This window comes from Hipposideros armiger, unplaced genomic scaffold, assembly GCF_001890085.2.
Source record: "Hipposideros armiger isolate ML-2016 unplaced genomic scaffold, ASM189008v1 scaffold_17, whole genome shotgun sequence".
Classification (NCBI taxonomy): domain Eukaryota; kingdom Metazoa; phylum Chordata; class Mammalia; order Chiroptera; family Hipposideridae; genus Hipposideros; species Hipposideros armiger.
Window position 1 is genome coordinate 8,045,157 of NW_017731367.1, and position 15,806 is coordinate 8,060,962.

Sequence of the window (15,806 nt, forward strand, 5' to 3'; positions counted from 1 at the left end):
GCGGGCCGGGCCGGCGGGTGAGGACGTGGGGCCGCAAGGACGCGGGGTTGGGGGCGGGGGCGGACGGCCGAAGCCTGAGGCCGAGGCCCTGGGCAAGGAGGGCGCTGAGGCCCGCGGCGGCCTGGACGCCTCAGGACTGCGGTCCACCAGAGGAGTCCACTGTCGGGCTCAGAGGCCTGCCAGGGCGGCGGGCCCCGTGCACCGAGGGGCCTGTGTGTGGGGACCCCACCGCTGGAGGCTCGGGGTGCCGTGGGGGGAATCCCGCTGGAGGCCCGGAGGTGGGCGGGGCGGGAGTGCCCGCGTGGAGGCCCCGGGGAGGGTCCCGCTGGGAGGCGCAAGGGTGCCCGGCGGAGGGTCCCTCATGGAGGGCCCCGGGCGAGGTGACCCGGGTAGCGCCCTGCGTGGAGGTCGCGGGGCAAAGAATGCCCCGCGTGTAGATCCAGGTGCGCGGTGAAGGCCAGCGCAGCGCCACAGGTGGAGCTCCCCAGACGTGTGGCCACGCCCTTCTTGGCTTTCCTTAAATTGTATCTTAGAGGTGGGATTCCGGTGTTCGATATTACTATTTGTACTCCACCAAGTTGTAGAGATAGTCCTAAGGTAGTGGGGAGGCTTCTAAAGGAAAACCGTGAAAATTGGGACCAGTCTTCATGTACCTTGGTGGCAGCAGCTTCTGCCGCTTTCATAGTCAATAATGGCTGTGAAAAACAAATTAAAACAAGGCGTGTTGGAGGAAATAATGGCCATCCATAGTGTGAAGAAAGGGTGGCAAGATTTAAAACCCAGGGCGAAATCTTAAAAGGGTGGTTTTTCTCACTACGTTTGTTTTGTTTCCATGAGGTAGTTTTGGCTGGAGCGCTGTGGAAATGTTTGATAACCATCAGGTGACATTGGGTTAGAGTGCTGGTTGTGTGTAGACTGCATTACAACAGAGAACACAGATTTTCTCGCTGCCAGAGATGGCAGAAGACTTGAGAGGTAGGCGGGCATGGAGTAACCTTTACTTGGAGGCCAAATAGAATTTTAATGTTCTGCGTCTACAGTTTTTTGAAACGTTTTCCTGAGTCCTGTACACCAGAAGACGTAATTGTGTGTTCAGGTTGTGAAGCACTTCGTACCTGTTCTTTGTTTGGTTCTCTCAGAATCTGCAAAGGAGATGTGGCCAGGTGGCAGCGCTTCTTTGTAACGTAGAGGAAGTGGGGTGGGTCACCCATGGCATGCTTCTCTGGTGCCCGTGCTCTGCTGCTCATTCTCACTGTCACTCTGCACTGAGCCATTTGGACTAGAGACCGATGTGCAGCCTCCTGTTTGCTGGACATTTTCATAACAGACCTCCCAAGTTCCTTCAGTGCTAATTCCTTTCCCAAGAAGGAAGTGTACACAACATTAATTTATCTCTGCCTCAGGTTCCTTATCGATAAAATGGGGTTAAAGTCTACCCACCTCACAGGGTTGTGTCAGTAGAAAAGCTCTTAGCAAGATGCCTGGCACACAGTAAGTGCTTAATAAACATTAGCCATTATGTTGCCAGCTGCAAGATGAATCTGAGCTGACAGCTGAGAGAGAAGTAGGCAGCATTTAAGCAGTTGTCCTGCTTGCAGAGAAAGCTGTGAACAGATTGCCAAAGCAGATTGATGCTGGCTAGTTTCACGAAGCCCTTTCAGACCCACGGAGCCCCAGTTTGATCCATAGAAATATGTTCCAAAGCATTCCTTCACCTAAAAGGTGGAAGAATGTGTACACAGCCATCATACTGTTGTAAAAACCTGTGAGGACGTGGACAAGGGTCAGAAGGGAATTTAGAATGATGTAAGTTTTGCTTTAGAGCCATGGTATTGCTTCCCCACTACACCAGTGTTTTCGTTTATAGCCATTTGAAAATTCAGGCAAAAAGGTCCTGTAATGTTGTCCGAGGCAGTGATGACTCTTTCTTCCTCCCACCTCTCCTCAGCTCGACCTCCTCATTTCTTCCCAGCTGGAGCACAGAACTAGGTATGAGATTACACCCAGTCCACGTGCTCTGGCTGACACCCCTCATTGCCCAGCCCCCCACACACACACACAAGCACCCTCAGGGCCCCAGCCACACTCAGCCCTCCCTTCTTGCCTATCAGTCCCATCCGTGCACACACAGCCCCTTGTCCAGCTGGTCTCCTGTCCGACTTATTGCCTGAGAAGCCTCTCTGGGTCCGGCTAGCAGCACCCCCTTCCTCCATGCTACTTGTGGTTTCTGCTCTGTTGCTGCAGTGGGTAGGTGGTATTGGCTACTTACGTAGTTGTCTCCCGTTTTAGAATTTTGTGTGCCCTGTGCTTGGTATCTGGGGTCCCTCAAAGCGGAGAGGAGACAGCACACTGAAATCAGGGAGGGGTTGAGGCCATTTGCAGAGCTGAGTGGCCACCAGCAAGGCACTGACCTTCCTGAGCCCGAGTTGCTGATCTGCGTAGTGGGGATTGTGAGGATTAAATGAGATGATGTGGTCAAGGGCGTGGCATGGCCACCCAGCAGTGGCAGTCACTCAGGACGTGGTGGCTGTTGCATCAGGATCTTCTTTAGTCCTGATGCAGATGCCCTCTTCTTGGTGAGTCTTTCTCACCTCCCTCTCCACCCATCAAATTCCCATCTGCTGTCTTTACTTTCTCCATGGCTCCTACCACCATTTAACATACTGTCTTCCTTGTCTTCTTCCACTAATGGGAGGGATTTTCTGTTTTATAGTCTCCTATCCTTACGTACTTTCACTTGCTTGATACAGACTAGGTGCTCAGTAAATATTTGAATAAATTAATCAAATTACATCTGGGGCAAGGGTGGGTGCCAAGTTTTATGGGGCATGAAACTTACACAACTGGGGGAAGGAGGTTTCTTTATGAAAAGACTACAATGTTACAAATAAAAATCAATTTTGAAAGTGAATATTTAGAATGATAAAAGGAAAACAAGTTACAGGTTTAAAGCAGCTGACCAGTAATATAAACATGAAAAAAATCTAGGAAAGTAGCATATTTGTTAATTCCCTGATGTGTGCTGTAATACTTTTTCTTTGGCTGTGTACTTTTTAATAACCTTTACATGTGATAGAGAATAGAAAGAATTGAGTGATTCCTCAGTTTAGTTGGTCAAAAATTTTTATTAATAGGATGCATAGAACAGGATTTCATGTATAGACACATTTGCTGTTTCTAGTACAGCTACAGGTTTGTGTCTTGGAAAGCAGGAGTTCTTTTAAATTCTGTGTTGCACAATTCTATTCAAAATGTAAAAATAAAAACCTATGGTACATTTATAAGTATGCTACATTATCAATTATTTTTCAGACAGGCAAGCACAGCAGTTTTTCAAACTTGTTTCTCTCCCACTGCCCACACACTTCCAGTGCCAAGCGCCATTTGACCCACTCATGGTGCCACAGGCCCCGGCCCTGTCCCTTTGTCTCATAAATGCCTGATGAGCAGGCACAGGGCTATAGCGGTATTCCAGAAAGCCACCCCTACATTGACATGGCTGCTAATAACTTAAGTATACATGGAAAGAACTGCAGACAACATAAATGAATCCCATTAAACCCAAACCAAATGCATCTTTAATTCGTGCCTTTAGCTGGATCCCCAAAACACCGACAGCCCCTTCTAAGCTACCTGACGTAGAGGGAAAGAGGGACAGAGGCAAAGTTGGAGGGGAAAGAAGCAGCAGTCTTCACTGATGGCAGATTTTTTTTTGTAAATTTTACTACGGGCTGTGTGGGACCTTGGAAGGAGCTGGTGCAAGTGGGGGCCCAGACACCAGAGGCAGAATAGCTGCTTTTGCGGGGGCAGTTCTGGCCCTTTGCTGGTTGCCAGGTAACACAATAGAGGCACATGGGGTGAGGGTGCTCAGTGCATCTTCCAGCTGCTAGGGGAAATGTGTTTGGGAAGGAGGAAGCAACAACTAGGTAGTTTTACAAATTGTTTCAATTGCTAGGCTTTAGAGGAGACTCTTCCGACAGTAAACAGCCCACAGCAGTTTGCGTGGCCACCTGAGACACTTTTGGCGGCAGGCAAATAGCCCCAACCTGTGCTGTAGCCTTTCGTAGACAACTCTCCGGTATTTGCGACCCAAGGGAGCAGCAGCTGGCTGCGGTATTCTTAGGGCATTTTGCAGAGTGGCCACAGGCTTGGCACTGGTGCAAGAACTGAATCTGCATTAGCCTTGTGAACTCTACCTGCCCCACTCTAGTGACTCCCGGGGACCCCACCCCTTCCGACTTGCACAGCATCACTGGAGGCACTTTCAACATGGGGCAACCTGGTCCTGGGCCCCTCCAGAGGCTCTCAGCGGCTGAGCCTTATGTGCAGCTGGCAGGTGGCAACAGATAAGCCTAAGGGTGCCCTAGGCCTTTTGCTAAGCTGTCCCAGGCCTGATACTGGTGGCAGCTGGCCTTGGTTCTCAGCGTGGTCACCCCCATGCATCCTCAGGTCCCGCACAGGCACCAGCCAACCACATATAGCTTTGTAGCTCCTACCAGGTAGCTCCAGGCCAGTCACAGGCAAGGCTGAAATTGATCTGCACATGAGCCTCTCCCAAGAGACACGAGAAACAACACTTGAAGGCTGGCTTCAGACCACAGGACAGTACTACTCGGTTAGTCCTACAAGTGGCACACCCAGAGGAGGGGTCTCAACAGGCACAAGAGCCTGTAGAGCGAGTCTCTTTCTGAGGTTATCAGCCCCCACACAGCAGCTCATAAGCTGTGAACTTGGCCAAACCCCACAGCCCGTCAGCCTGAGGGTCAGTCCCACCCACTGACGCACCAATAGCAATCAAGGCTCAACTATAACGGGGCACACACAACCCACGCAAGGGACAATCCTGGAGCACCCGGCACAGGTGACCAGGGAGACTGTGCCAGGGCCCCACAGAACACCTACTACAAGAGGCCACCTGGCCAAGACTAGGAGACATAGGAGATCTACCTAATAAACAGAGTGACAGCCAGAATGGGGAACAAAGAAATGCTTCCCAAATAAAAACAGAACCTCCAGAAATAGAACTAAATTCAAGGGAGGCAACCAACCTACCAGAGAGAGTTTAAAACAATGGTTATAAGTATGCTTAAGGAACTTAGTGGGAACTTTAACAAAGAGATAAGTAAGCAAAAAGAAGGACAAAGAAATTATAAAAAAGAACCAGTCAGAAATGAAGAATACAATAACTGAAATGAAGAACACACTAGAAGGAATCACCAGCAGATTACATGAAGCCGAGGATTGAATCAGCGATTTGGAAGACAACATAGCAGAAAACACCAGAATTGGAACAACAAAAAGGAAAAAATAATAATAATAAAAATGAAGATTGTTTAAGGAGCTTCTGGGACAACATCAAGCATAACAACATTCACATCATCGTAGGGGTACCAGAAAGAGAAGAGAGGGAGTGAGAGGTCGAGAATTTATTTGAAGAAATAATGATGGAAAACTTCCCGAACCTGGTGAAGAAAGTAGACATACAATGTGCGAACGAGGAGAACTGTAGGAGAAGCCTTCTCCTTTGGGCTCCAAAAGAGAGAGTGGGGGCAAGCCACCACTTTCACTCCACTCTCTCCCCTCCACTCAGTCCTGAGGCAGCAGGAGCCTGCGTACACCCAAAACTCTGAGGGCGTGGAGGAGCCCCGTTGCCTTTTCTCTCTGTCCTCCTGCAGCTTAGTCCCAGGCAACAATGCATTCATAGGAAGTGAATGGCAGAGCAGGGTAACTAAAGCCCCAGATTTCCAGCCAGAGGACTGAGAAGGGGAGCCGCAACCTACTGGAAAGTGCACCAGGGAGATTGCAAAGAGGAAGGACCTTGGAAGAGTGACCCTTAAAGCAGCTTATGAACTTTGGGGCTCAGCACTGAGCTGTGCACACATGGGTCTGACCCCAAGCTCCTTGCCAGAGACTTTGGGAACTCAGCTACGGGGGGACTGCCTGGAACCCACTCTTGCCACTGGGCATGGTAAACAGGGAGGACAGCCCCTGAAGATGGAGCTGACGCCGAGACCACGGCCCACAAGGCTGGGCGGGATGCAGCCTGAACCCAGCCAGCCAGTGCCAGCTAGAGCAAAACTACCAGCATTTTCCGTGGTGTTTAAACAGGACCCAAACTCTCAGAACAACACACTATTTAAAATGTCCAGGATACAATCCATAATTACCTAGCAGGTGCAGAACTAGGAAAACATCACCTCACGAGAGAAAAGCCACGCTAAAGCCGAGATGCGGCTGATGTTAGAATGATCTGACCAAGACTTTGGGCCTCATGACCTCGACCCACTAGTGTTCCTTCTGGGAACATGTTAGGTTACATTGCAGAAATGATTGGCAGATGTAATTTAGGGCACGGATCAGCTAATCTTAAAAGAGTGAGGGTGTCCTGGATTATCCAAGTGGGCCTCATCTAGTGAGGGGAGCTTTTCTCCAGCTGACAGCAGAAGGGATGGCAGAGAGTGGAAGCGTAAGAAGGGTTCACCGGACTGCCTCGGACGGGTCAGAAGATGGAGGAAGCCAAGAAGTGCAGCTGCCTCCAGAAGCTGAGAGTGATCAACCGCTGGTTGCCAGCAAGGACTGGGGGCCTCACGTGTGTTCCCAAACAGAACTGAATGAGCCTGGAAGTGTGCTCCCCCCAGAGCCCCCACTTGAGACCGTAGGCCGGTTGACACCTTGACTCAGACCTTGTGAGACCCTAGGCAGAGAGTTCTGCAGGTCCACACTGCACCCAGACTTCTAACCCACAGAAGCTGAGGTAATAAAAGGCTGTATTTTAAGTTGCTAAGTTTGTGGTAAATTGTTACGGTTGCAATAAAAAAAAACCAAACACACCTTAAAGCCGTTATTATTAAACTGTTCCGAGAAGGGTACTCTTAAAACAAATGGAAAGAGGGCCGGCAGAGTGGCGCGTTGGTTAAGAGTTGGCTTGGGACGCCAGCTCTGAGCAGCAGGGCCTGGGTTTGGATCCCACATGAGGGCCAGTGACACTGCCCTCTACAGCTAAGATGGTGAACAACAGCTCAACCTGGAGCTGGGCTTCAATTAGTCGCTGGTGACAATGTAAGCTGCAGCCCCTGCTGCAGTGGGCTGCTGTGAGCTACTGTGAGTGGCTGGCAGCCAGCGTGAGTGGCTGGCAGCGGGCGTGAGTGGCTGGCAGCGGGCGTGAGCCACTGTGAGCGACCGTCCAATGGCCGGCGAGCGACTGCCTCACCCGGGAAAAGCGCAATGATAATAATACCAACAAGGGCCAGTGAAGCAATGTCCTCCACAACTAGACTGAAGAACAAAAGACAGCAACTTGTCTGTTCCCTTTCCCTGATTCCCCAATGCTGTTCCCCTCCCCCAATTCCCCAATAAAATCTTTTTTTTAAAAAGCACAAATGGAAAGATAGAAGGTCTTGGCAATAAATAAATAAATAAGATATAAAGAAAAACAAGGGAATTTTAGAACTGAAAAATACAATAACAGAATGGAAGTGACAAAGGAAAGAGTGAATTTATAATGCATGGATATACAGTTTTTTAAGTCAAATTTTTTTTGTTTTGTTTTTTTAATCTTAAAGAATTTGCATTATATTATATTGGCCTGGGAGCCTGGACACTGGATACTGGTCTCGCCTCCCCACAGATTGGGTCTTTGGCCTCAGCAAGCAGCTTCACTCTCTGGTGGTGATTTCCCACGGACAAGAAGGGCCTGGGCCAGCGTTACATAGTGTAGGAGGCTCCCACACTCTTTTGCCAGCAGCTACACACTATTCCAGGGTTCTTTGGATCCTTATATACGTTGAAAGTTGTTGCTAGTTTTTTTGTTTGTTTGTTTGTTTTTTTAATAAACTTATGAAAACGCCAAACATTCACTTATGGAAACTCCAAACATTCACAAAAGTAGAGAAAACAACATATCAAACCCAGCTTCAATAATGGACATACAGATGGTAGTTTGGGGTTTTTTGTTTGTTTGGCCTATCATCCCCAATACTGCTCTCCACCTCACTGGATTATTTTAGTAAATCCTAGACTTTATTCATTCCATCCATAAATACTTTAGTGTGTATCTTTAAGAGAGGAATTTTTTCCCCTACATATACACAATACCATTAAGTCACCCAGGAAATCAACAGTATTTCTTAATATCATCTAATATTCGGTTAGTACTCAGATTCCCCTGATTGTTCTATAAATATTGGGTTGTCAGAAAAGTCATGACGTATTTTTTTATGTTTTTTGTTGCAAAAATGCGTCATGACTTTTCCAACATCTGATATTTGATTCAGAATTCAAGTAAGGCCCCCCGCGTAGCATTTGGCAGATAACATCTTTAACAGTTTCCATTCTCCCCGCCCCCTCGCTTTTGGGGGAGCCATTTATTGAAGAAGTTAGAATATGCATTTCCTGTAGAATATGCCACATTTTGGTTTACTTGTAGTCTTTTAACTCCTAGAATGTATATTACTAGTGATGTATAATGAGGTTACTGAGTTTTTTAAAGTCAGGTGAACGAATTCTCTTTGTAGCTTAAACACTGTCTTAATGTACAGTTAGGATCATCTGTTTAGTTTATTTGAGTTTTTAGGGCTTGCTTTTCTAAAACACTGATTTCATTTTGCTTTCTCATCATGTAAAAACATTTACAAGGTTCCCATCAACATGACTGAACACAGAATCTTAGAAGCAGCAGGGTTTCCAGCACTGTCTCCCCAATGCTCCACTCCTCCCCCATAGCTAACCATGCTCCTTAGTTTTCGGTTTATCCTTCCGCTGTTGTTGAATATAAGCAGATGCATGTGTTTATATTCCTCCTCTTCTAACAAATGTTTGTGTGCCACCCACCTGCTTTTGCTCCTGGCTTTTACTCACTTTGTCAAACCAAAGCAGCATATAGACATCTTTCTGCCTTGCTTTGTCTGTGAAGATTTTGACATTAAGTTGGGCGGCTTCATTTCCAAAAGAAAGTGTTGAGAATAGTCAGTTATCTGGATTCATTTCAGCTCTTAAAACTTTAGTTTTCAGTTATTAGAAAATTTTTTTAACATAAAGTCAGAATACCTGTTGGAAGAAGGTAAAAAATATTGATATCTGTTTAGCGTTCAGGCAATTGTTTTTGAAAACCTAGGGAGTAAAAGTAGAATTCTGAGTTTTGCAAATATTGGTTTTGTCCAAAGTTACCTCTTTGGACCAATAATCTGTGTTTATATTGTGGTGTGGAATTTGTCTGAAAGTGATCCCCCTTTTCTTGCAAACATTTAGCCACTATTTCATATGGTGAGGTAGAAAGGATGGGATGACATGATTTTATGAGGTTTTATTAATCTTTGGCTGCTAAATACTATAAATTAATTGGAGTCAAGAGCACATCTTTCATTTTATTTTCACTTTGAGCTGTCAGCATAGAATCACAGATTCCTAGAGTTGAGAACGATCCCTCCCCATCACCTTCCACTAGGCATGATGAAGTGGCCCAGCTTGTCAATGGCAGAGACATAATTAGGCCACAGGGGTGCTGCCTCCAGGGCTCTACTTCCCCAGGCTGCTGCTCTGTCCTTCCTGCTTCCCATAGTGCCCCCCACCCCCCGTTATCAACGTCCCCCCCAGAGTGGGACATTTGTTGCAAACTGACATTGACATGTCATCACTAAAAAGTTGGGCAGACTTTTGAGCCAAATTTTTCCAACTTCAAGATGGAAATATGTCTCAAGGTGGTTTTTAAATGTTTTTGAAATAAGAATGGATGCACAGGAGCTGAGTTTGTAGTAGGCAGCAGCACTAAGTTCAGTGGTGGGATTGTATCCAGCCACCAGAAATACTTTCAAGAGGGAAGACCACAAAGCATTTAATTCATGTGGAAGAAAGATGGGAAAATAAACCAGAGGTCCCTGGTTCTTTGCACTGCCCCTTCCCTCTGGACTTCTGGAAAGTTCTCTGGCAACAGCAGAGATATGAGCAGGGGCTACATGCGACATTCAGGGCCCCAGGGCTGCAGAACGCTTGGTGTGTCGAGGGCTATTAGTGGCTTTGCGGTGTTTGTCATGTTTGCTTATAAGCACGCAAAACAAAGTTCTGTTAGGTTGTGATTTGTATGAAACAGATTCAGTGCATACAATTTTCCTTTCATTTTTTTCATTGTCAGTCTGTAGAAACTGACTGTTGGATGAGCAATCGCACACTTCTACAGGAAGTGTCCAGTTTTCTGTTATTCTAACACAGATTGGTAGACTTTGAGACCAAGGCTAACTGACATTCACAGCATGGGCGTCACATATCAGTTTTCTGTTAAGTTCCCTACTTCCCAAGCTTTCTTAAACTTAAGGCTGAGTAGTTATTAAATGGGTACTTTATGTCACATGAGTATTGTGGGATAGCAAACAGGTTTTTCTTTGGAATATCACAGCAGGGTACCTCATGGGGCCATTAACTCGTGAGTCAGTCTTCTCCAAGACCCTCCTTAAGAACACAACTGTCTTGTGGCCTGAGTCTCAGCTTCAGCCGTGTTGATGTTTGCTGTGGATTGAGTGAGAATAACCAGTATGTAAATCTGTTGCTCGGAAGGGGTTTCCTCTAGGCAGCTGTGTTTTAGTATTCTTTGAATAAATAAGAAAAGTGTCTTTCATTTATTTAATATGCCTTTAGTTCATGTGACAGATGAAACAATGTTAAACTAAAAGTATGCTGTTTTGAATATATTTTTACTATAAAATAGACACCATGTGAATCAAATGTATGGCTCAATTAATTATCAAGTGAACACTGTCCTGGTCAAGCAGTAGAACTGCGCCAGCCACACCACAGACCCTTTTCTGTACCCTCTCCCTATAGCAGGCCCCTGTCACCAAGAGGGCCCATTGCCCTAACTTTTATCATAATACCCTCCTCACACGTTCTCCTTACAGTGTTCTCACCCTACTGTACCCCTATGGACGTTATGGGCTGGTCTTGCCATTTTCTTACAATTATGTGTTTAGACATGACTTTGTTATAATGAGGCGAAGACAAAGAACCTGAAGACATTGTTTTCCATCTAAAATTAAGAAACAATATAAAAGAGTTATACAAAGGAGTAACTAAGAGAAGTGACTTCTAAAAGTACATTCTGGTTGTATCTGTGTATTCAGAACTGTAGCTTCACTTAGAAAGGGAAGGATCACTTTGGTGCCCGAAGGAAAACACCCCATAGCTTGTTTGAGAAGAACCTACACTCAGTGACTCCGTGTCCTGTCATTTGAACTGACCAAGAACGTGAGCATCTCTTTGCACCCTGGAGACACCTTCAAGTGGGCTTTCTCACTTTTGCAGTAACTGCTCAAGTTTGTGAGACTGGAATGCAAAAGCTCTTGTCCTCAGAATGTGGTATATCTCAGGTTTTATACCAGTGGCATGGAAACTGGTTCTCTGAGGTAGTGTCTGTGGCCGAGACCCCTTGTCTTTTGTTACTGTGCTCAGCGCAGCGCATTTCATCATGAGGCAGGCAGGCCATGCTTTTACACCAGTGACATTAGCAAAGCGAAGACTTCGAGAACATTCCAGTAAGAATTTATACGGTGTGATAAAAAAATACAGTGAATGTTTAAATTTTTGAAAATTTTTTTACAGTAAAAGACACATTGCTGTTAATCCCCCTCAAAATACTCCCCCTCGCTTTGAACACCCTTACCCATCCTTCTTGCCACTTTCTGAAGCAGTTTTGGAAGTCCTCTTTCGTGAGTGTCTTTAGTTGTGCTGTCATGGCTGCCTCGATGTTCTGAATCAGTTCGAAACATTTATCTTTCATGGTCATTTTGACTTTGGGGAAGAGCCAGAAGTCAAATGGTGCCAGATCCGATGAATAAGATAGATGAGGACACACTGTAATGTTTTTATTTGACAGAAATCGCTGTACCAGAAGTTATATGTGACATGGAGCCTTTCCGTTGTGATCACAAAACACAGTGAATGCTGCTGCCGAGTGCCATCCAATGAAAAGGCAGGGATCGTCAATATGGGAAGTGGCACATCGAACCTTAGTAAGAGTGTGTGACAGATTTCAATTTGTTCGGTGCAGTCAGTTGGGTGTGAGCTACGGTTGAGAGAAGGTGTGTTTTAAGTGTGCCATAAATCATTCTCCGTCGTGACAATGCTTCGTGTCACACATTGCTTCTGGTACAGCAATTTCTGTCCAATAAAAACATTAAGATGTATCCTCACCACCTTATTCACTGGATCTGGCACCTGTGACTTCGGTTCTTGGATTTGGCCAGACGACTCACAGCCTCATCACTGGCCCACGCTCCTCACAGTCCACTTCCCAGGGGTTTTGGCTTTCCCGTCTTCTGCCTGCTTGTGTGATAAATCAGACGTGCATGGAGGTTCTCTCCCATGTGGGTTGGGAAGGGCGCCTAGCTGGGTAGAGTTTAAGTTAAGTGTACAGCAGAAGTGCTTGGCAGCTGGTCACTGAGAAGCCTTTTGAACTTAATTCAAAAGATAAAAAGTTCATGAGCTTGATAACAAAATAAGCATGAAGAAGAGGAAAGGGCCAGAGGACTCAGCAGTTGCGTTGGCGCATGAGGACCCAGAATTTAACAAGATTAGTTCTCTAAAACATTTACTGCAGACTGCTAGAAGACTGTGTGAAGATGGTTAAGTGAAATCAAATAACTTGCAGCAGCTGCATTTTTTTTCCTGATTCAACACTGGCATTTGTTTTTGCCTTGCTGTACTTTACTATTAAATACTTTTCTTTAAGTTGATTTCAAACATACATACATGTATTTAAGAAGGAAATTTGCCAAAAATGGAGGGTAACTATATTAATAAATACAGTTAAAAGCAAGCCAGTATTACTAGATTCTCACTGATACTTCATTCTGTTCTTTGCTTTTGAGAACAAATAAGTGATTAGGGCTGTTCAGCGTACTAGCTTAAAACCAGAGGCCTTTCCCGTGGCACGAGGAGAATTGAAAAGAGCACAGGTGTCACACTTGGCCAGCTACTTGACAGTCTTGGACCCTCAGTGTCGTTGTCTGTTAAGTGTACAGTGGGTGGTGATGGTAACAAGATTATCGTGAGGACAGAAGAAGGCAGGTGCCCCCTGACGCCAGGTGTATGGTCCTCGTGACACTCACCCAGACTGTCATTCAGTGCTGTGTCTGAAATTACTTTCACACCACCACTGGCACCACTCCAGCCTGGTGAGGCACAAGTTAGAAAACCCAAGGAGTGCAAAGCAGTTGGAGACGAGCCTGGCTGTGTTCAGCTACTGTTCTTGGCCCTTTCCCTACCCTGTCAGCAGAGAGAAGGGACCTGCCGATCCCTGCCTGACACATGGGTGCTGTGCCGTGTCACACGTGTTTACCTTGGTTGAAACGCACTGTCCTGCACTTTCCATGTGTGGTCAGCATAGTGGGTACCACCGTGAAGGGTGGAGGGGCCATGTATAGGGATGCCTGCAGCCTGAGAGATGCAAGCCACTGGTCGCCTCCTGCCCCTGCTGGGGAATGCCGCTGGGGCTCGCTTATGCGGTTGTGTGGGTTCTGTCAGTTAAATCGCTGCCTGGCTCACAGGATTCCCCGGGAAGTATTGTTACATGGGCGTTGCTTGTCATTTTTTATGGTCCACCGATCCATGTATGAGTAGAAGGCAGTCTTTTTTTCACTCTTTATCTTTATGTCATTTATGCAAAAATTATGCAGAGAATTCCTGTGGACCTGATGATTAGATTAATATCTAAATAACTGGTGATGATTCTTTGGGTTTTGTTTTGTTTTAGCATATTCGCATATTCCTCACTTCTCTGGTGAAGAATGGGAGAGATAGAAGGAACGTACAGAGTCCTGCAGACCCCTGGGAGCCGCCTGGGTGCACAGACAGCTACGGGAGTGAGCACCCTCGAGCCCGGGCAGGCTCCCTCGGTGGCGACGGCAGGGCCACCAGGCAGGATGCAGACGCACCTGCACATGAGAGTGAAGCTGCTGGACGACACCGTGGAAGTGTTTGCCATTGAGGTGAGAAGCGCAATTCGGGGAGGCATGCTGCCTATTGTTTTCTGAAAGTCACGTCTTAAGTCCCACGTCTCATTTTGCTGGTTATTTCTGAAGTTGACCAAGAGTGGCTTTGGTGACACACAGTAAAATTCTTGGAAATGAGAGTCTGAGTTTCACCTTTTAGTTTGGAGAGTGGATTCTCCTGTCTTTCCTTTAAAATTCTGCTGTCCTGTGGTCTCACCGTTCTTGCCTTTTGAGAGGCTGGCTTAGCGCTGTAGGGTGCAAACTGGAATCATATGGTATCCGCCCTAGTCTTCCTGAATCATCACTGGCTGCCTGGGTGAGGGTTGTCACTCAGCCTCACCACGTCAGCTTCATCATCTGAAATGTGGGGGTGTTCGCAGCCCCCTTTTCCAGGATAGCTGGGGTAAGGACTGAGAAATCACTGTGCAGAGAGCCTGGACACGGGAGGTGTGGCTTGGTGTTCACATAGAACTTGTTTTTCTAGGGCAGAATAACATTTTTATTTTGAAAATTCCCTGATGTTAGAATGCACTGATAATGTTGCCAAAACAATTATACAGAGGGTGCCAAAAAAATGTACACACATTTTAAGAAAGGAAAAAATTTTATTAAAATTGTAATACTTAATATGTACAATAACAAAAGATGAGTACAAGTCATATGTATACATTTTTTGGCACCCCGGTATATGCATATGCATATGTGTATATTAATAGTTTTTAGACCCATGTAATACATTAGGAAACCTTTTTTCTGATTTTCTAAATGACATCAGAATGAATATTCTTTTCAAAAATTATTTATTTTCATATGTAATGCATAAATATATTCTTTTAAATAATTTCATATTGACTTACAGTAATATCTTCAGAATCTTCTTCTGTTCTTAACGTCACAAAATAAGGACAAGAGAATGAACTTAAACTTGAGAAAGAGGTTGATTTGTGCTTGGATTGCTCTGTCAAGAAGTCACAATGCGGGCCAGCCTAGTGGCGCGTTGGTTAGGAGTTGGCCTGGGACATCAGCTCTGAGCAGTAGGGCCCCGGTTCAGATCCCACATTAGGGCCAGTGATGCTCGCCCTCTACAGCTAAGATGGTGAGCAACAGCTCGACCTGGAGCTGGGCTGCCTTGAGTCGCTGGCTACAGTGTAGGCTGCAGTGGGCTGCCATGAGCTACCGTGAGTGGCCGGCAGCTGGCATGAGCTGCCAAGAGCTGCTGTGAGCGGCCGTCCAGTGGCCAGTGAGCGACTGCCTCACCCGGGAAGAGTGCAATGATAAAAGCAACATGGTCCAGCGAAGCGACGTCCTCCACAACTAGACTGAAGAGCAAAAGGACAACAACTTGTCTGTTCCCCTTCCCCGATTCCCCAATAAAATCTTAAAAAAAAGATGCCACGATGCTACGCAGAAAATAAAAAGATTATCGAGCCACGTGCCAGGCTGTGCTGGGCCTGAAGGAAACCTCCTTTAGGCCCTGGCAATGCCTAGATGCAGAATGCACTGCTGAGAAAGGGGAGGTGAGGGTGGAAGAGGGTGGAAGTGGGCGGGTGGGGCCTGCAGGGGCTGTTGGGAGGCAAGCACCTGCTGGGAGCCTAGGGTACACTGGCCTCTCTCACCTAAGTGTTTGATGATAGGTACCTGGTGCCTAGCATCATAGTGTCTGAACTCAAGGGACCCTGAACGCCTTTTTTAAGGCCTTATTTGAGGAGGAAATCAAGTATCATTTCATCAGGGCAGTGATAATTGAAACTGGTAGAACCTGTTTGTCCCACTTGTCACGTCACTACTGTGTTGCAAGAGTCTGGGAAGGAGGTCTGAAACAGGTAACCT

At 46.4% G+C, this 15,806-nt stretch overlaps 1 protein-coding gene across 7 annotated transcripts in view; it reads left to right on the forward strand.

Annotated features, from left to right (window-relative positions):
* FARP2 (FERM, ARH/RhoGEF and pleckstrin domain protein 2) overlaps positions 1–15,806 on the forward strand; it is a 102,000-nt gene continuing 86,194 nt past the window's right edge. For all 7 annotated transcript variants that reach the window (XR_002122460.1, XR_002122466.1, XM_019629647.1 and 4 more), the window contains exons 1-2: positions 1–17; positions 13,739–13,973. Coding sequence is in view for 5 of the 7 variants with exons in the window: in XM_019629647.1 (XP_019485192.1) it covers positions 13,773–13,973 (201 nt within the window). In the remaining 2 variants the exon portion in view is untranslated. The remainder of the gene's footprint in view (positions 18–13,738; positions 13,974–15,806) is intronic.